The sequence below is a fragment of the Diabrotica undecimpunctata genome, chromosome 3 (genome assembly GCF_040954645.1).
Source record: "Diabrotica undecimpunctata isolate CICGRU chromosome 3, icDiaUnde3, whole genome shotgun sequence".
Taxonomy (NCBI): Eukaryota; Metazoa; Arthropoda; class Insecta; order Coleoptera; family Chrysomelidae; genus Diabrotica; species Diabrotica undecimpunctata.
Window position 1 is genome coordinate 116,739,104 of NC_092805.1, and position 22,087 is coordinate 116,761,190.

The 22,087-nt window shown below is 32.7% G+C and overlaps 1 protein-coding gene across 1 annotated transcript in view; it reads left to right on the forward strand.

Moving 5' to 3' along the window:
- Positions 1-17,241, forward strand: part of LOC140436029 (probable peptidoglycan muropeptide transporter SLC46) — an 85,438-nt gene extending 68,197 nt beyond the window's left edge. Inside the window, exon 6 of the mRNA XM_072524741.1 lies at positions 16,852-17,241. Coding sequence (XP_072380842.1) covers positions 16,852-17,241 — 390 coding nt within the window. The remainder of the gene's footprint in view (positions 1-16,851) is intronic.
- The last annotated feature ends 4,846 nt before the right edge of the window (positions 17,242-22,087 follow it).

Here is a 22,087-nt window from a genome sequence, read left to right on the forward strand (position 1 = left end):
TTTATTATTGTGCAGCATGTGACACATATAGAGAAAAAACATGGTGCAGTTTCTGCCGGTGCACACTGTCGTAGAATATTTTCTCGGCAATATCATTTTCAGTTTGACAGTGAATAAAACCAAATTTGTAAAACTATGTTTTTAAACACTCTTGGTATTTCACAAACTTGGGTAAATACGGCATCGGCTAAAAGAAAAGAAACTGGAGTTTGACAATCAGATCAACGTGGAAAACATAAAGTACGACCGCATAGCCTTACTACAAATATTTTAGAAACTGTGACAAGTCACATAAAATTATTTTGGTTAGTACCCTCACATTATATTCGGAAGAATTCTAAGAGGATGTATCTTGAGGAGAGTTTAAGCTTTCAAAAAATGTATAAACTATATACGGAATTTTATGGCGATGAAAACAGTATTGGACAACTTGCTACGCATCGCCAGTATAGAGACATTTTAAAACTGAATTTAATATCAGTTACTTTAGACCAAAGAAAGATCAGTGCGATATTTGCTTAGTCTTTAACCTAGCTGATAAATTTGGGAAGGTCGACTTATAGAAGAACTATGAACGTCACTTAGCCAATAAAATAGTGGCTAGAAATTGAAAAATAGTGACAAAGAACTCGCCTTGACTGTGAAGACCATCTGCGTTGTATGTTTCAATCTTCAAAAAGTTTTAGTGACTCCCAAATCGAACGTAAGCGATTTTTATTATAAAAGTAAGTATGTAACATACAAATTCACCATATTTAATATAGGCAACAACAGTGGCAACTCGTGGCTTGAGAGACAAGGTCGGCAAGGTATTTTTTGTCTCCTCAGATAGGTATACCGTCTAATAAAGACTTCAATCATCATAGGAGATTTTTTGTTGTCTTCTTTTTTTTTTTGTTTTTTTTTTTTTTGTTTTTTCCTATAAATTTAGAACCTAAACATGTTTATAAATTAACTCTAGTCTACGTTGTTTGGAAGTAGCAAAATGGGTTATAACGACATCGTAAAATTTAGAGTTTTGGAGAGGTTTTAAAAGATTTTTTTCTATTGACATTTGAGACAAGCTTGACATTCTCTCTTGTTTCATGGTATTTCGACAATACGTTTTGATTCTTTTGAGGAAAGAGAAATCTCGTTCATTTGAGGCAGACGTTGGTGGTAACGAGAGAATTTATGACAATAATTTATTAATTTCGGTAACAGTTTGTTGTAATGAATTACAGTATATAAAATTATACATATCTTGTAACTTATCCCATCTTCCGAAAATATTTGGATCAGCATATAAAACTTTTAATTCATTTTCTAATTTTATTTTATTAAAGAATGATGGATAATTTTTAATTACCCTGTCTAATAAATATCTTGGAAATTCTTTGGCGTAACTTTTAAATTTTGAATCGTCAAAGAGGTCAAAAATTTGCAAATCTTCAAAATTCGAAAAACGAGTATCTATTTGCATAATAATAGTATCCAAAATTTCAAAATATACTCGTTTTTCGAGATCTGTTTCTGTGTCATGCCTTTGTCTTTTTTTTGGGGGTTCGGAAATATCAAGCGAGTCCAAAACGTCACTGCGTATATACTGGAAATTACTATCATTACGAAAATCTCTGAGATTTTGCACCAGTCTTGTTATTCTATTTTTGGAATGAATAATGTCAGTTAACTGATTTTGAACAACATTGAATATCAAATCGGTTTGGGTAAACACTATCTTAAAAATATTTAAAAGTATGTTAAAAGAGTAATCATTTAATAAAGTTTTCAAACCGATTGCTTCACGGATCGAGATATCATCACTTTCAAAATCGTCGCATTCAATAATAAAATCAAAAACTTCCAAAAGCTGTTCACGAAAATCTGCTACAGTGAAAACTAACCGAGATTTAAAATTCCATCGCGTCTGACAAACTGTTGGCATTTTTTTCGAAACAAACCGTTCTAAAACATTAGTCCGTTTAGGCGAGCTTGAGAAAAATGAACCAAATCCGCTTAAACTGGCAAAAAAAAGACGACATTCTTTAATTTTTTTACATGTATCCTGCAACACTAAATTCATTCTATGCGCATGACAGTAAGTAAATAAAGCGGTGCAATAGTTTTAACTTTTGCCTGAAGACCATTTAATTCACCAGACATTACAGCAGCGCCGTCATAAGTTTGCCCTACCAATTTATTTTTGATATCAAAAAATTTTAATCTGTCCTTTAAAACACCAAAAATATATTCTGCCTTATGGCTTTTACTCACGTCTGTAAAACCTAAAAACCTCTCATAGATATTACCACGTAACTCGTATCGAACAACAATTGATAATTGTGAATGACATGATATGTCGGTAGTTTCATCTACTTCTAGTGAAAAGCAAATGGTTTCCTGAATCTCAGATTCAATAAAGTTACTCAAAATGTAACTAATTGATTCTATTAATTCATTTTGGATTGTTTTAGATACACCGCTAAATGTCTTCGAGTCAGAAAGTAAATTAGAAAATTACAAATCGTATTTCTTAAACATTTTTATTAGTTCTCTATAATTACCTTGATTTAACGAATGCTCCGATTCATCGTGTCCCCTAAAAGATAATTCCTGACAACTTAAAAAAATTACAATATCATTTTTTACAATTTCGTTATGTTTAATAGCATTTTCACGTTGGGCATTATCTAATGAAACATAGATATTTTGTTTTCCAAATAAATCTAATTTAATCTGGCTGTAAGTATGATCTTTCGAAATATCATGTTTATGTAAAACCCTAAATAATTCCTTTAAATTATCGTAACCAGATTCACACCACGGATTTTGATATTTGCCCCTATTTGTCGAAAATAAAATGCAAGGCCAACAGAAAAGTTTGTTTTTTATTTCACTCCCGGTAAGCCATGAGTACTTGCTGTACCAATTATCTGAATATGATCTATTACTTCCCTTACCCGCACTAATATTTATAAGCCGGGACATTTTAGGCAAAGGACGCCCCTTATTTTTAATAACAATTTGTTCTTCGTAGGGAATAGATGAAAACCCATTATGCAAAATATAATTTACAATATCAGACTTATCAATACTTACAGTTTCTCCCATGGCTTGCATTTTTTAGGTTAATTTACCTGAATTTGTTTACACTTTAATTAAAAAAAAAAACTTCTAATATGTCAAAAACCCTTTAACCTTTAACTATTTACGGCAGACGTAACGTATCACAGTATTACTTTAGAAAATAAAAATTAATCACAGAAAGAAAGGTTAGTTCGTGCACTAAATATCACTTCACTTTACTACTTACGTTCTTATATGAAATAACATTTCATTCCGCGCTGGCAATGTACAGTTTGCGACCAATCACCAATCCCAATGAAGCATCGGCAAATTTAAATTTGCCGTACTTGGTAATTAAGTTCATATGGAAAGAAAAATGTATATTTGGTTGCTGATCAACTAATATTCCGTTGATTTTTACAAGTAAATCGTCAAGGTTGGGATCGGCTTGCCGAACACTCAAAACGTGCCTTTTTAAGAATTCACTGGCGGATGGATGTCTCCGATATCGGATCATCAATTTGAAAAGTGTCTACGCAGGGATCACTTAGCGCTCAGATTGGACGAATTCTTTTAAAAACCATGAATAAAATTTAGTCTGGTCGAATTGGTCGAATTCTTTTAAAAATCATGAATAAAAGTTAGTCTTTAATATCTCACAGATATTTTTTTATTTCTCAAAAACAAATGACATCAACTGATTACCTGCCACAATTAATTATTGAAATACTGATTAAATTAAATATTAAAAAAACTATAATATCTATAAAGATGTGGGTCGCCACTGCCGACCCTGACCGGCCGCCACTGGGCAACAATGATGGAATGATCGAAATCTGTACTTCGTGTAACACACCAAATGTTGTTTTTTTTTTAAGTATGATTTAAGTTCCGATTCTAACAGGTGTGATCTAATAAAAGCAAAAAGGGGACGTCCATCTCGTATTGCCAAATTTATATCTAAAGTATGCACAAATATTTTAACAATAGATAAGAAGTTAACTGGGTTATTATAGCTTTGCGATACTAAAAAAAAACCCTACTATGTACCATGGCTTCGTGGCGACGAAGATCTGCAATATTGTTTGTTTATAATATTTTTGTAATTTTACTTCAATGTTAATTTTAATCATAAATACAGTTTCACAGAACGATAGTATGTATTATTTATATTCCCAATTTTTTTTAGCGAATATTGTACTAACTCATTCAAAAACCAGATAAAGAAACAAAATTGACATATTTAGAAGCACAAATGGAGCAATACGGTAAACACAATGGATAAATATAAAAACATTTTAGTAAATAAGAAGAATTAAAAATAAGAGTAAGATTTTTTGTATTAATCGAAAATTTATCTTGTTTTATTCTAAAACTTAAAAAAATGAGTTAGTACAGTCTTCGCTGGATGAGTCGATATGTTAATGCGTCTGAGATTGCTTATAATCACAGTACTTTTGTAAACCTATTTTATAATATTTAACAATAATTTTTTATTCATTAAATGATTTAATTTGAAAAAGTAAGCCTTTCTCTTCATTTTGGTGCTTTCAAGATTTATGTAGACCTAATAGTTCACGCGTAATAACGTTGTAGATAAAAGCTTTCTGGGATAAACAATTTCAATTTTGCAATAACTGTTGTAACTTCTTGAAATTTTTTATAATAAATATATTTTAAAATAAAAGTTTTTTGTGTATTTTTTGAAAAGATATTAATTATTTTCAAAAAATTGACTTTTGAGGCTATTTTTGTAATAATTAAGCAATAAATTAACAAAAATAAAATTTAAAAGCGAAGTTCCCAGTGGTTTTCTGTATACCATAGTTCAAAAAAATTTACAATGAAGTAAAAGCTTTTTGTAAAATGGTATAAAATTTTATTAATCATTTTTTTTTTAACTTATCCAAAATGGATTTAAAAATTTTCGGGGCGTTTTGTATCCTATCGGATCATCCTCAGTAAAAAACGTTAATTAATAAGACACTAGGTCGATAATAAAGGATTACATTTTTTAAGGGAACGTACAATTTCCCAGCACGAAAAAGGGAACCTTATGCCCTGAGAGGTAACAACCAACTCAGTTGGTTGAAGAAACATTTTTAACTTATTGATATTGATTCTTGACAAACATTTAAAAAAAAGTTTTCTACCAATATTTTATAGGCCTTTATTTTATAAGGATACAATTTTTATTAAAAAAAAAGACGCAATTTAGTCAAAAAACATTAGTACAGTAAAACGAGTAGCCGAATCGGCTCGGTTTTGGCTGGTTCTCCTGTCGGCCCGGCGCACTGGTCCAAGCTGTAGAGACAAAATGAATGATGTTGAGCATAAACTAGTGAATTTTTGAAATCAGCACAGCGTTGTGAAGCCTGGAGTAACCTTCAAGTCCACGCAACTCTAAATTGTTAATTATAGATTTTTATGGCAATTTAATGTACAAAGAACGGTGTTTTTTGATTTTTTTTTTGAAGCGAAGCTCAAAGGCTCGGCTCATATCTATTACTAAAATATGACAGAATTAAAAAAAAATTTTTTTACTTTTGAAATTTTTGCAAATCAAGATAATTTTACAATACGACATAAATTTTGGCGTGGTGTATGGACCGATATTAGCCATATTGAACAAAACCTAATGCGTTCTAATAAATGTGTTGGAGGTCTGACTCGTGGTCGCTCTATTACTGAATACACAGTCGCAAAGTACTATTATTTTATTAGATATGTGCAACGAAATAGAAAATTTCTGTATGACTACTCATGATGGTTCTGAACAATGTCGATAGTAGAATTAAACGAGATGAAGAAGTTTTAAAAAGAATTAATTGAGTTTTATGACAACCATGATCCTTTTCCTGTTTTAGATAAACTTAACTGTTACAAAGTTTTTGGAATTTTTGGAATTGGCATAGATCTAATGAAATTAAACGTGGGAAAAATTTTGATTCTCTCAATTTTCCTCAAATAATCTTTGATTGCAATGACTAATAATAATAATATATTTCAAAGGATTTGCCTGAATATAAGACTAGACACAGACATGATGTATTTTTAAAAATCTGAACTCACCCCTTATCCTCTACCTCTTTTCGACTGGAAGCTGGAATTAGAAAAACCGACAAAAGTTTAAAAGTCTTTGTTAGAATTTTCATGTTCTTCATGATTGTCCAATATAAAAACCTGTTCTACACTTGATAGATAATGGATTTTTATTACACCAAATATCAAGGCAAGTACATGACTCCATGGAAAATATTTTACTTAACCCTAGATTGCCGGACTTATTTAGTAGCACGTGATTACCTGACTATCGTAAATTTTACTTGTACCTATAAATAATGCCTTGTAATTACAAAACGTATATTCAAAATCTGATAAGGAGAGTTTTTATCACTATAATAAGATATTTTAAACGAATAAAAAACAGAATTGGTTAATGTTTTAAACACTCGGTGCAAATTTTTCCATGATGCTCACCGCATATCGCATGCTTGCATACTTGCCAATATGTAGTTGTCATTCGCCGTTTTTGGCTTGGACAATAAAAGAAATTTTTTCTTTTTTTTTCTTGATATGTGGGAATTTCTTCTGCAGCAGGTATCTTTAAAATGTGAGCTATATCGTGACGAATATTTCGACGCAAAGTAGCGTTTGCTAATCTTTGTCTCATCCATGGTTCGACAAGAGACTGGCTCAAATTAACTATATACTGGTACCGAGAGACGGGCTTTTTACCTCGTTTTAATGTGTTGTATGTCTAAATGGCATAGGAATTAATACTGGCTATTATATTAACCATATCATAAAATACACACAAAATCTATTAACATCTTTTGGTCTAAAAACAACTATAAACGATTATAATAAAATCACATCCCAGTCCAGTAGTTGCATCGACAACATTATGACAAATTTTTTTGAAACTATCTACAGAGTGGGCGTATTTGAACCTTGTTTTTCTGACCATCGAGCTCAGTTTTTATTTATTGACTCTAAGCATAAAGTTGTTGACACTTATCAAACATTTCAACGGTTTATTACTTCTTCAAGTTTACAGAAGCTTAAACGTGCGCTAGCTAGTACAAATATGGACTTTTTCTACGATATTAATAATCATCCTGATTTTTTAACAGTCTTTCTTACCGAAACTTAACAATTTAATATTAAATCATTTTCCACTAAAAAAAGTACGACAAATGGCTGAAAAAACACCTGTGCAATGGTTTAATAATGAATTAAGGTCTTACAGATCCAATATTTCTCTTGTTAAACACATTGCAGATGCCATTAAGGATCCCGATTTGTTCAAAGTATATAAACAACAAAAAGTTGAATATAATCGGCAATTAAAAATCAGCTTACTGTAATCTTATTACTAATTCCAATAATAAACCTAGAGACTGCTGGAAAATAGTAAATTTCGAAAGAAACTACACAAGATCCAGTTCGGTACAACCTGATCTACCTCCAGACGAAATGAATCAATTTTTTACTACCATTGCAGAGAATATAATTACATCTCTTCCCAATATTAAGGTTGATGTCCTCGTCAATTATAGAAATTATCCTTCTCCGAGCAAGTCCTTTTTTTTCGTCCCGTTCCGGAAGAAGAGGTCTCTCAAATAATAAAGTCTCTTAGTAATTCTAATTGTAGGGACGTTCACGAAATTAATAGCAAAATTTTAAAAGAAACTTACCAAATAGTTTTAACACCTTTCACTCATCTTATTAATTTAATTCTATTAACTGGAGTATTTCCAGAAGTACTAAAATACTCAAAAGTACTACCAATCTACAAAAAAGGTAATTCCTCAAAAACTGACAATTACAGACCCATAAGCATTATTTCTACTTTTGGGAAAGCGATTGAAAAAGTTATCAAACAACAATTTTATTCCTATTTTGAGTCAAATAATTACTTTAGCAACTCACAATATGGATTCAGAAGTGCTCGTTCTACTACGAACGCGGTATTTAATGTTGTGAGCGAGGTGATTGAGGGGCTTTGGCAATGGCAATGGCATAGTAATTTCTCTTTGCGACTTGTTGAAGGCTTTTGATTGCGTTTCACACGACATTTTGCTTCACAAATTAAATTACTATGGAATCAGAGGTATCCTTCTTAGCTTATAACTTCTTATCTAGTTGGCAGACACCAGGCGGTAGTGTCTAAAGGTCATCTCTCCGATTTTCTATCCGTAAAACATGGAGTCCCACAAGGTTCGGTCTTAGGACCTCTTTTGTTTATTATTTATGTCAAAGATCTGCCTAAATTCATATCTTCGTACAAAACCATACAATTCGCAGATGATACGACATACGTTATATCAGGAAAAAATAATGATGATTTAAAAATGTCTCATGAGGATGTTTCTATTAAATCTAGCTCATGGTTTGCTGTAAACAAACTAAAACTTAACTCTGATAAAACGCAAAATTTGGTTATATCTGCAAGTAATTTACACAATGATCTAGTTCACAAAGAGACTGTGGAAATTGGGAATAACCATAGATAATCGACTCAACTGGTCGGCTCATATCTTACAACTTAAGCAAAAGCTATTAAGTTCATTATTTGTTATTCGCCAACTACCAAGGGTTGTCAACTTTGAAACATTAAAAATGACATATTTTTCCTTATTCCACTCCCATCTAAACTATGGTGTAATTATATGGGGCAATTCAACAAATGCACTTCAAATTTTTAGAATGCAAAAGAAAGCTGTCAGGATTTTAGGGGTTAGTTATCTAGAACACTGCCGACCTTTCTTTATCAAATTCAAAATTATGCCGCTACCTACTTTGTTGATATTTCAAGTTTTAACTGAAATTCACAGAAAACTTGCTTATTTAATAAAGCAGTCTGATGTCCATGTTCACAATACGCGAAACTGTAACTACCTACGAACAAATCGCTGTAGATTAAGTCTTTCAGAAAAAAAAAATAGTCTTAATTATAACTATTACAATATTTTACCAAAAAGTATAAAACAGCTAAGCTGTAATAGTTTCGATAAAGTTATAAAAAAATATCTTCTAAAACATTGTTTTTACTGCTCAGAAGAATATATGACTCATTGCAGAACATCCACTGAACTGCTTACCGTAACTTTGCCATAAATGTTTTTCTGTTTAATATAAATGTTTTTGTTTGTATATATTATTTAAGTTACGTTTTATATTCGTTTTTTAATACTATGTATGTTCTTTTTGACTTGCTACAAACAATACTTGTATATGTAATGTAGTTAAATAAATACTCTACTCTACTCTACACACAACGGCCATCTTCGGGTTTTTCTGTTACAGCTCATATTGGAACACATTTTCTTAAAAGTATCTACGCCTGATTTTGTGTTATTGTAATTTTTTATAATTACAGGTTTGCCTGTTTCTTCTGATACTTCTGCCTTTTCGTGCAAAGTTAAAAGCTGTAAAACTAATTTCTGTTTTTTAGGGTAACAAAGTTTTCTTCTGATCAAAACAGAACATCGAAGAGTTTGCATTTCGATCTTTTAGTGCCAACATCTGTGTGGGAATTTATTATTTTTTGTTTTTGCCATAAGTACCTAATGCTGTTAATTGATATTGCTATTGAAACAGTTCATCGCCTAGTTTCACTGACGTAAACCAGTTGTCCATGGTTACGTTCCGATTTGATCCATGGTCAGATTTAGTTAGTTCTTTGACATAATGCTCTGCTAGTGGCAAACCATTGGTACTGGTTTTCTTTTCCAAATAGGGATTTACATAACAATCTTAATCCCGTACTTTGAAGGTTTATTGGGGATGTACATCCTGAAAGGGCATCTTCCCCGGAATCCTAGCAGGTGCTCATCAATTGTAAGATATGATGATGGAGTATATGAAGTGCGGCAATATGCTATAATTGCCATAAAGCAATAATGGCAATGCTATTATTGCTTTATGGCAATAAAAATATCCCATATTTCGCGGATATGAGTGAAACGATCATTTACTTGTCTCTCTTGCCTTGTTTGCTTTTCGTCAAATCTTATATAATTTAGTAGAAATGTAAAGCGATTACAACTCATACACGCTCTGTAAAACGTTCCTAAAATGTTCCTAATATTTTGTTGCGGCAGAAAGGACAAGAATTGAAAGTAAGGCTCTTAATTCTTCAATTGATATTTGAGATACATTTTCATGATTATCATGTTTCTCAGCTTGCCTTACAATTTCTGCATTTGTATGTTGCAAAATAATTTCAAGTAGCGTGTTCGGAAAGAAATGTAAGAAGTGTCCATTAAAAGTATTACAGTTTTTAACGGTACCTCTGGGACCTGATACGAAGTGAATAAGATTCCTTGCAGCTATCCTTCTTGATTTATGGGAAACTTAGGTTGACCACTTATGACCATTCTTACACTTAAAACTTTTTTTTGTTGGGGCCACTACATACTTTGATTTTCCAGATATCGACTTGAAAACTTTTTCAATATACGAAATGGCATCTTGCTCTGTCGGTTCATTAGAACAAGGAGATACAATCAAATCTTCGACAGTTTCATTATCCGTGCGTGAAGATTCTATCTTCACGCACGGATTCTATCTTCATAGCAGATTATCATCTTCCCAGTCGCTGCCACTGTCTTCGAAGGGATCTGAGTAAAAGTCTTCACCATTCATAATACGCGCAGCCTCTTCTTCCATTTCTTTTTCTGTCAGTGGCCTTTTGGAATCCATTTTACTGAAATCCAAAATATATTGTTCTGAAGCTATTTTCTTGGGGCATCCTTATGTAATTTACTATTTTATTTGGGAATAAAACCACAATGTTAGTTTGAAATTAATTTATTTGACGTTTTGACTTTCACTTCGAAAATCATTATCAAAATACCGATTACAAAATACGATTTCCAAAGTGGAGGTCGAAACGTCAAATAAATTAATTTCAAACTAAAATTTTGGCTGTATTCCCAAATAAAATAATAAATTCCAAAATTTATATTTAATAGAATAATACAAAATACAATAATGAGCTAACAACTTACCTCTATGAAATTTATTCGAAGACGACAGAAATAGCAAAAAAAATGTATACCTACTAATAAAACTATCGTAGATACCGGAGCTTCGTAAAATTGACGACGAAAGTGTGAAAACTATATTGTAGAAATTTTAAATGGTACAACTGCACACGACACTATCTAGCTAACGACTAAATTATACTTGAGAATCAAATTTGTAGGCAGTAAATTCTTCGAACTGTGAATGCGATAAACCAACAACATCGTCGCCAGTTTGTAATGATAAATATTCTAGCAATTTATCATATAGAAAACATCTAAAGTATGATAATATATTCTTTGTAAAAGTAATACATGACAACATCGCATTCTACGACCGGGTAGAAAGGAAAAGTAGATCAACGTTATCATAATATAGAGAGAGATAAATTGCTCATTGACTTCCTAGCTTAGCATTCAGTAGCATATCGGTCACACTGTTGCAGTGGCTTTTAAAAATTAATCTTAATATAATATGATATGAGACTTATATTTAACTTTGAAGTGTATACTTCTTATCACAAAAAACACTTACTTTCAAATTCCATAATTTTGTACAAAACATACGAGACAAAGAAACTTTCTATGATATTTAATGACAAACTAAAATTTTTTTAATGACATTTTTGGTTTGTTACAAAAATTAATTATCAAAAGGGCAGGTAGAGAGATTTACCCTGCTGTTATTTCAATGATAGGTTTCTTTTCATTGGAATTACTTATATTTTAAATATACTAATTTACATAATTATGAAAATCCAATTTTGAACTTGCCGATTACATGAAGTGAACTTTTACTTTTAGTGAACATATAAACACTCACACATATATATTATAATTAAATAAAATAAATCGAATCGAATATACCTAATATATATAAGGTGTATTCATTTTTTTTAAGAGCAAAGTATATTGGTACAAAATGTATTTTAGTTTGAAAACTAGGTTAACAAAACAAACTTACTTACATACGAAAGTAATCTTAATAAAATGGTTCGACCTCCACAGGAAGTTAAAATATTAATCATTGTATGAAGACGACTCGTCGGCTGATGAAGAGCTATCGCGATACTATTATTTACATTGATAATTAATGGTTCAACCGAAATGTCCACTTGTGTCTAAGTCCCACATTCTATCTTCTTCTTTTATAGTGCGTCTTATACAATTTTTCCAAGACTCAAGTGTGACATTTTGTATGGCAGTAGCTAACAAGCACTTCACCTCCTCCATTTTAAAACTCAAGTTTTCTCTTGCCACTTTGTTTTTTATTTGAGCCCATATAAGCTCGATATGGTTCAGCTCACAATGATAAGAAGGGAGGCGATGTACAATTATGTTGTTTGCACGAGCCATTTCATCGACTGCATATTTCTTGAAAACGGGTATATGTATCCTCCCGAGGTTTAGTAATTGTACTTTCAACATGTTGTCATTGAATGGTATATTTTTTTGAGAGAGCCAGTTGATTATTTCACCTTTTCGCCAGGCAGTTGTTGGTGATGGCTCCAACCGTCGACTGTGGTATGACGCTTTGTCCATACCAACGGCAGAATTTGCTTCAAGGCATGGTAGAATATTTGAAAACCAACCTTCGAATCTTTGAGCGTCCATTTCCTCATGGTAATCGTTGGTTTTCTTGGATTCGAATAGTAACAAGCCGTTGTCCAAAAAACCCGAATCGCTGCCTATATGTGTTATTATGAGCCTCCGTCCTTTACCCACTGGTGTTTTTAATCCTAATGAAAGCTCTTCAATGAAGGCTTGTCGACGACTTTTAATTTCCAAATCTTGCCACACCTTTGAAACAGTATGACCTTGATTTAGCCAAGTTTCATCTAAATAGTATACTTTTCGTCCTTCACGACGATACTCTCCGTAAGTAATTTCTCCGCTACAAAACAATTTCATCTTTTTCTAAAAGAACACTATTCCTGCTTCTTTTTATATATTTAATGTTCATTTGTTCTAATTTTCGCAATAAAACACGTCGTGATATTTTGGGTATTGAATTATCGGAATTTATTTCAACTTCAACTTTCTTTAAGGTTGGGATTTCGTTCCGAAAAAAGAAAGCATGGAATTTCCTCCGAATAGCATATTTGGTATGATCTTCAAGCTGAATGCGTTTTCTACCTCTGGTTTCAATGGTTTCAACAGGTCCATCATTCAGTTTGCCTTCACTTTGTTTAAAATTGTTTACAATTCTGTATACACTTCTCGTCGAAACTTTAGTTCAATCACTACACAGGGTAACTACATCGTTGACCGACATACTTTTATTCCTTTCACGGAGTGAAAGTAAAATAAGTCCTTCATTTAATCCTTCAGTAAAATAAGTGTTCACTGCTTAGATAATCTAATCGGTATGTGAGTCATGTCCTGCGGTGGGGCCACGATGAGTAGAATACTATTTTGCTGACGTCACGTTGCGTGACGTCAGCAAAATAGTATTCTACTCATCGTCATCACACCACTGTTTACTTCGATAGCAAAACAACTGAATACCTGAATAGCCGACTTTCACCGACTATCGCGGTTTTAGGGAGGTGTAACTATTACCTTCTAAACTAAAATTATTATTTATTGTAATTAATTCAAATTTATAAAACAATAATAAAAAGTAATGGGTTGTACAGCGATGTAGTATATCTTTTCTAAGTAAAAATATTAAGAGAATAAAAGTTTTGATTCTAAAAGTATGTCGAGTGGGAGATAAAAAAAATTGAACGTATTAAACGAGCACTGAAAGATGTATGTGGCGTCCTTCATCATTTTTAGTGGCGAATTTTGATTTCTCGTCCCAAAAAACTCCAGCTTACCAAATTTCGTGTTGTTGTCCCATGCCTATCACGAAATATTTAAAAATAAAAGTTTAACTTTGACCCCCTTTATTTTGGTTATTATCAACTTTCGTACTAAAGTAAGTTAGTTTAAATCGGCCTATTTTAATCTCAGGAATCTAAGATTAAGTTATGGCCATTCGTTACCAAACACTATGTATATTATATTAATATATATAATAACCCAAATATCAACAATATTCATATTAAAATTAACATAATTATAAATAGGTACATACAGTAAAACCTCCGTTAACCGAAATAATTTAGGGGGAGGCCGTTTCGGATAACAAGAATTTCGGTTAAAAATAACATTGTTTTTTATAATATTCTTGATCAAAGTAATGGTATTAAAAATACTATGAGTTGATTTCGTAATGTTTTCTAATAAGTAAATCCAAAATAAAGTAATAAAATTAAGGAAAATGAACAAGTTTAACATGCTTTTTTAAAGAAATCTGCTATTTTTTTGCGTTTTCGTTTGACAACGATGTTTCTCTCTCCCTCCATCGTTAATTTGCAGTTCGTCATGAGTTTGCCTCATTCGATTGTTCGACGAAACGTAAAGCAATCTGAAAAGGACAAAACTTTATGTAATGACAACAAAAATTAAAAATCTAGTCGTGTCCCTAACTAATTAGGCCTACTGTATAAAATTCTTTCCTCTAAAGCATTGAAAATCTCGTCGACAGTCTTGTGCTGCCTGGTCCCTCTTGGGTCGTCATCTGATATGCTCAGGTAGTCTTGATAAAGAACCATATCAATGATGTCCTGGTCGATGAATTCAGGTTCTGAGTCATCAGCTGCTAACCAGTCACGTATCTCTTCTTAGTTAATTTCGTCATGTCCCGGCAAATTTTTAATGAAAGGTGTAATTTCTTCTGTCGTTTTCTTACCATTTTCTTCTTCAGGATCGTCAATCAAAATCTTATCAAAAAGATTGTTCCAGCATTTTTCCAAAGTTGAAGATTTGATCTTGGCCCACGACTCAGCTCACCAATAAAAATGTTTTATTGTTAAAGATTTGAGAATTTCGGGAACACTTTTGGATTAATTCATCTCCTGTAATAACAGATGTCTTAAGAATGCTTCTCGATAATGTCTCTTGAATGTCTCTATGACTCCCTGGTCTAACAGCTGGATTAAGCTTGTGACATTCGGTGGCAAAAATCTGACAATTGTCACCATTTTGTAGATTTTGAGGGTGAGGGCGCATTGTCAACAAGCAACAATGCTTTGATGAGAAGGTTTTTTGATTTTAAATCTAAACCTTAAAATGCCTTTTCGGAAATATTTTTTAGAGCTCTTGGTTTTTGTGATTTCGCAACACACATAGACATCAATTGGTGAGTGAAATTAACGGAATTGTTTACGTTTTGCGACAAACATTTACTTTTTATTGACGAAATTATTGAAACTGTCAGCCGTTTCGGTTAAACGATGTTTCGGTTAAAAAGGTTTTGGTTAAGGGAGGTTTTACTGTATTTATTTAATACAAGTAGCTTTGTCGTAACTTCTTATGATATTTTTCGTACGCCATTGGAAGACCTACAATAGCAATGAACCATCACTATTACTTCCAAGAATTTACTGCCTAGATTTCTGGATTCTGACTATAGAACGTAACTAGCGGCCCAAGGCCGAGCGGTGACCGTAAGTAGCCGAAAATACTTAAGGAAGTATGAGGATCGTAAAATTTACAAATGTCCGGTAATTTAGGGTTAAATATGTTGATTATGTGACAAAACGATTTGCTAAACAGTGTTATAGTTTTCGATGGTTACAAAGGAGAAGTAACTAAAACAGATTAACGTCTTCGTCGGCAAAAATCTGGAGTTGCACGGACTTGGAAGTTACTACAGGCATTGCCGTTTATAACGCTGTGCTGGTTTAAAAAATTCAGTAATTAATACTTAAAATCATTCATTTTTGTCTCTATAGCTTGGACTATTTCGGTAAATTTCAAATAGGGCTTATAGAAGTTTAGATATTGCATTAAGACTCTATCTGTCATGGCGTCAAAAGGATCACAGGGCACCAAAGGATAAGATCGTCTCCTAAGGTTGACTGCTCCAAAAGAACGCTACATGAGAAGAGATCTCCACTACAGGACTATTGCAAATCAATGGTTTGTAGAATATGGAATACCAATTAGAATGTGAACAATTTATCCTCTGGGTGCTACCTCTTAGCGCTGAACATCGACGTAATTGTCTTCAATGGTGCAGAGAACGATTGGCTTGGGACCAGGAACGGAATGGGTTTGTATATAGTGATGGGATGGAATGGGGTTGTATTTAGTGATAAACCTCTATTAGCATATAACAATAAAATACTGAAAACTTTGTTTTCAAAACTTCCACAACGTTTATTATAATATTTTATCACTACAACTGTTTCGGCAGAGTGCCTTTCTCAAGTAAGTGCCTTTCTCACTTGAGAAATGCACGCTGCCGAAATAGCTGTAGTGATAAAATATTATAATAAATTTTGTGGAAATTTTAAAAACAAACAGTTGTTTTTTATTGGTACGTACTGTTAGGGTTATGTTAAACTAAATTACAACTAAAGAAGATGACATATCTTTCTGAAGTAGATAATTGTTCTGTTACTGTGTAAGCAAGATTCAAATGTGCTAAATCAGGATCATTCCACTTTTTAATAATTTTTCACTGTAAAGAGATAATTTTGGTTGGGATATAAGTAATTAATTCTAGAGGACTAAGAATTTATACAAAATGGAAACAGTTGGCCGGCTTATAATAATATTACAATCATTAAATAACACAATTTAAAAATGTATTAATTTTAATTAATATAAAAGATGATTAGCAGATACTATGATCTAAAAAGTACCTAACTTTAACAACACTTTAGCACATAAAATGTTTTATTTAATTAAATTTTAATATTTTTTTGTTTTATTTTAGGGTAACCGTTCGACTGTCCTTACAAATTTTAAAGAAATGTACCAAGTACTTACTAAACCGAGAGAGAATAATACCAGAGCAATAATTATATTATCTGTAATAACTTTAATAATAGTTAATTTTGTCGGAAGTGGAGAATTTGGAGTAATGTATCTCTTTCTACTAAAGAAGCTACACTGGAACGTTACCAAATATACTCTCTATATTAGTATTAATACTATAGTTTCTGTGACTGGAACCATGACAAGTATTTATGTATTACACAAGAAGAAGGCAATGAAAGAATCCTTGTTGGCTATTATTGGTTTATCTTCTACTATAAGTTGTGTTTTATTGCGAGGCATTGCTTATCATGATATTTTTATATACGTAGGTATGTATATGTTATAATTACATAATATAATTACATGTAGGGTAATACCCATAAGTTTCTTATTCGTCTTATTCCAATCTATAAGCTATTCTGCTTGTACATTGGTGTATTAATAACTCCATAGAAGGTTGTCACTCCATCTTTTGCACGTCGTTTTATGCTTCTGCCGATTGGTCAGTCATTTTCTCTCAGTCTGGATTTTTAGCTGGTACCTACTGTATTCATGCTTTCAGGTGTTGCTTAGGAAACTTAAGAAATTCATTTCGGAACTCCAGAGGTTTTGGAATTTTGCATTTTCCATGATGGTAAAGTTTTCCTCCAGCTTTCTTTTAAGGCCCTGAAGAATGCGTCATCCAATGACAAATAGTGGTAGAGATGGATGGCAAGCATGCAAATATTATATAATTTTCTTCACATTCTCAGAACGTCTAGATTAAAATGCGATGCTATGTTGTCCCATATTAACACCTTTTTTTCATCTAGTCGCCTAGCATGTGGTAAGAAACAAGTGACAAATCAATCATTGAATGTTGACACATCAATCCAACCATGTGAGGTTCGATTATATCGTGTTCTCTGTGGGCAACATGGCTGTTAGCAGCATGGGCTGCCTTGGGACTGTTTTCTGTCCAAGTATCTCATAAATTTTTCGACGTAATGGTAAGGTGGCAGAAGTATACCTGAGACGGATCCACAAATCATAATCGATGTAGCAGATTTTGGATGGTTGCATATTTTTTCGGATATTTAGTACGCCTTCGGTAGATGCACAATTTTTTTTTTGGGTCATCTGAGACGTTGGACTTATCATAGTTGAAAATATTTTCAACGGAAAACGTTTTCAATCGTTTGTATTAAATTGTAAAATTATTTTTTAATCAGGTCCGGAGATACTTTGTGCTCGACTTTTTTTAAAATTAGTTGATAATATTTTACCAGCAATGATCGATGTCTCTTCACAAGCTATTTACCCAGTCTATTCCAGGTATATTCTCCTAAATCTAGATACACTTCTACCAATTTTGTCCAGAAAACTTGAAGAACATTCTCAAATTCATTGTGCCTTAGTGATATCCCCAGTCTGTACATGTTAAAACCCTATTAGTAATGGTATTTCTTCTTTATATGTGAACACACATTACCCACCTATTGTCTTAATTTTCCATGGTACTTGTTATTTCAAGTTTCGTAGGCCAATGTGTATTTTTTGTGGCTTTTCTTAGCGAGAATCCATTTTCCAATACATCGTGCAACACCTGCTAAACTTGTTCATCATTAAAATTGCCATACATTCTTTCAATTTTGAACAAAAATTTTAAATTAATTTTAGGACGGTACGTAACGTTGGTTAAGATTGAGTACTTGATCAATGTCACCTCATTCAATATTATCCGCCATCTTAAAATTTTACGGTTCGTATATATCATAAACAGGGTTAAAACAAAAATTAAGGCTATCAAGAGAGAATATTGGATAAAGTTTACAAGCAACGTGGACTATGACATGGAGCACAAAAGAAGTGTGGAAAATAACAAAAAATAGTAAAAAGCCTGTCAGCGAGTTCATCCAAACACAAAATGAGAGCATATGAGATTATGAAACATCGAGCCAAATTAAGGAAAATAAGTAGGAACAAAACAGTAAAAAAAACTTTTGGAACTGGCAACATAGCTGATTAATTAGTAAAGTTCGGCGGCCCCTAGTTATTCCAAATAATAAAGAAAGAATTTTATATTTAATCTTCTTATCTTATCTGATCTTAATGTCTTCTTCTATGTGAGATGATTGATGTTCTATATATAATTTTTAGTATACAGCACAATTTTTGCACGCCAACTTGTAGACTAAACCATTATTTCTACATCTACACGAACTACTGCAATATTTTTGCAACTGCAAAAAATCAAACTGATTACGCTTGGAGGACCAGAAGCTGTGTCATCTTTACTGAAACAATAATTTTCTTTGAGTTCCCATCCCATTCAGTTTTATTTAAAACTCCGTACAACCCATTCTGTACTTGCTAATATACTCTTTTCAGATGCTGTGTGAATGCATCTACTGTTGGTAGAATTTTTACGATCGATACTTTTTTTATTTTTGGCAATAGCCATAAGATACATTATATACTTACCTATATGTTTGAGTCAACTGAATATCTGTTAATAAGGTTTGTCAGTTTGAAATTCATTAGGTATATTTGGCTTCCTATAATTGGGCGAAGTACGATACATGGCTAAAAGTAATAAAGCGAGTTAGAAGATAACCTAGTAATGACTTTCGACTGATTTTGAATGAAAATAATAGAAAACTCCAGGAGGCGAGGTCTACACTGGGTACCAGGTACTCGAGAACCATCACCGGCATGATATTTGTGTTCACCGACCTCGAGTATCGAATTGAACTCATTACCGTTGATATTTTCCTAGCTCCAAATTTATCAATTGCTATGCACTTCGAGATGCACTTTGTAAATGTATTTTCCCCGTGCACAAAATGCAATTTCATCTCCCGGACATTATTTTGTTCACACACTTACCTAGTTAGGCAAAGAAGCTTTTTAGTCTTTGCATCGGTTCAGTGAATAGCTTGTACAGATGATTGAGGGGACCTGTTAGTCTGCTCAATTGAAATATTGTACATAACGCATATTTTTCATTTTATCAATTCAAACAGATTTGATATGTTTTGATACTTGCAACGCAACGCACGTACCGCAAATAACGTATTATACATCTAGACATAGCTTAACAGTAAACACTGTCATATCGATTAGTAATAAATTCTAACGGTGACCTACAAATCTCCTTGGAACAAGTTTGACAATGAAATTACTTCCGTAGACGGTTGACCCTGCACACATTATTAATTTAGAAAGTTTCCCGATGATCGCCATTATGTCCGTGTACAAGTTTCTGGAGGTAGTATTAATTTTTCAAATTAGGTATCTAAAACCACGTCAACGTCAGCTAATATATATATATATATATATATATATATATATATATATATATATATATATATATATAATATATATATATATATATATATATATATATATATATATATATATATATATATATATGTATGTATATATATGTATATACTAGCTGACCCGGCAAAAATAAACTTAATACTTTCTGATTCTGATTCAAAACATTTTTATTGTTTTTACGTTAATTCCCATGCGCGAATCATGGAAACTTTCCATGTTAACCTTCAATTAACATCCCATTATCTTATTCCACAAACTCAATACGGTTGGTATTGTGATTTGTTTATTGGCATTGCAAAAGCCAAAAGCACAGGAAATTGTAAACGTTTAAAATCAAATGATACGTTCGTTGAAATCCTCATTATACGCGGGATCAAGATATCATCTCCTTTGTGCTTTTCCTTGTGGATCGTTGTCGCAATGACATTATTCATTAGCCTTTTCACAGTCATTTTAATTGTAAATTGTAAGGTGGGAGTCCAGGCAATTCCAATTAATTCAAAAACTCTGTAGTATAATTGACTTAATTAACTTAACTCTGATTTATAACTGTGTTAACTAATTTAATGAAAACGACTTTCCTTGAAGAAACTTCAGAGTAGTATATTCAACCGAATATACATATGAAATTTCATAAAAATCGGTCAAGCGGTTTCGAAGGAGTGTTGCAACTAACTCTGTGATACTAATAACTCTGCCATACAAATTTCGCTATTAAAAAAATAAAAAGAAAAAAAATGTTTGGGATGGACCAGTCTTACACCTTAGGGGAAAATAGATCACAACCGATTCTCATACCTACCGAATACAAATATAAAATTTCATTAAAATCGTGAAGCGGCTTCGGAAGAGTACGGCAACTAACTCTGTGACCCTAATTCTCTCCTCTCTCTCTTCCTCTCTCTCTCTCTCTCTCTCTCTCTCTCTCTCTCTCTCTCTCTCTCTCTCTCTCTCTCTCTCTCTCTCTCTCTCTCTCTCTCTCTCTCTCTCTCTCTCTCTCTCTCCTCTCTCTCTCTCTCTCTCTCTCTCTCTCTCTCTCCTCTCTCTCTCTCTCTCTCTCTCTCTCTCTCTCTCTCTCTCTCTCTCTCTCTCTCTCTCTCTCTCTCTCTCTCTCTCTCTCTCTCTCTCTCTCTCTCTCTCTCTCTCTCTCTCTCTCTCTCTCTCTCTCTCCGTTTCCTCATTACTGAAGATCGTGATTTCTCCCTGAAACGTTTCCAGAAACAATTTATCTCTCCAAACTATCGTCACCTCAGCGAACCACGTGACCGAAAAATAGCAGAATACGTTGCAAACATATTGTGGACAGCTTTTATGGCACTAATAGGCTATTAAAAAATAGGGTTCTAGTGTGCATCGACACTAGCTACTTCAACAGGTTCAAGATTCAATTGGCTCTCTGGAACCTGTCCGAAAGGATTTCCCAGCAAATCTGCCATACGATATTATAGGGGGCATCGCATTTCTACCTTTATGCTCCTAGGTCGCCGCATCGGCACCAAATCTTTCATATATCTTCTGTAGTTATATAGGTATATATGCGTCATGAAGTGGATAAATTAGAAGCGGCGTCTCTTTAGTCTGATTTATGTATCCCATCCTAGGTTATGGGTGTATATTTTTAAATTTCTGATTTAAGGGTGGTGAACCTTTTATTAAATTGGAACGCGTTTCCATCCAAAAGTCAACTTGGTCAACAGTCAACATAAAAAAGAGTTGTTTGCTAACTTTTTAAAGCATAGTTACTAGTGCAACGGGCTTTAAGACTAAAATTATGTATAGATTCTTAAAATTTTTACGTTTAGTTTATTAGAAGTTCTTAAAACAAAACTAAATTTTGAGAACTCAAATCTTTTTACATCCACGGTATA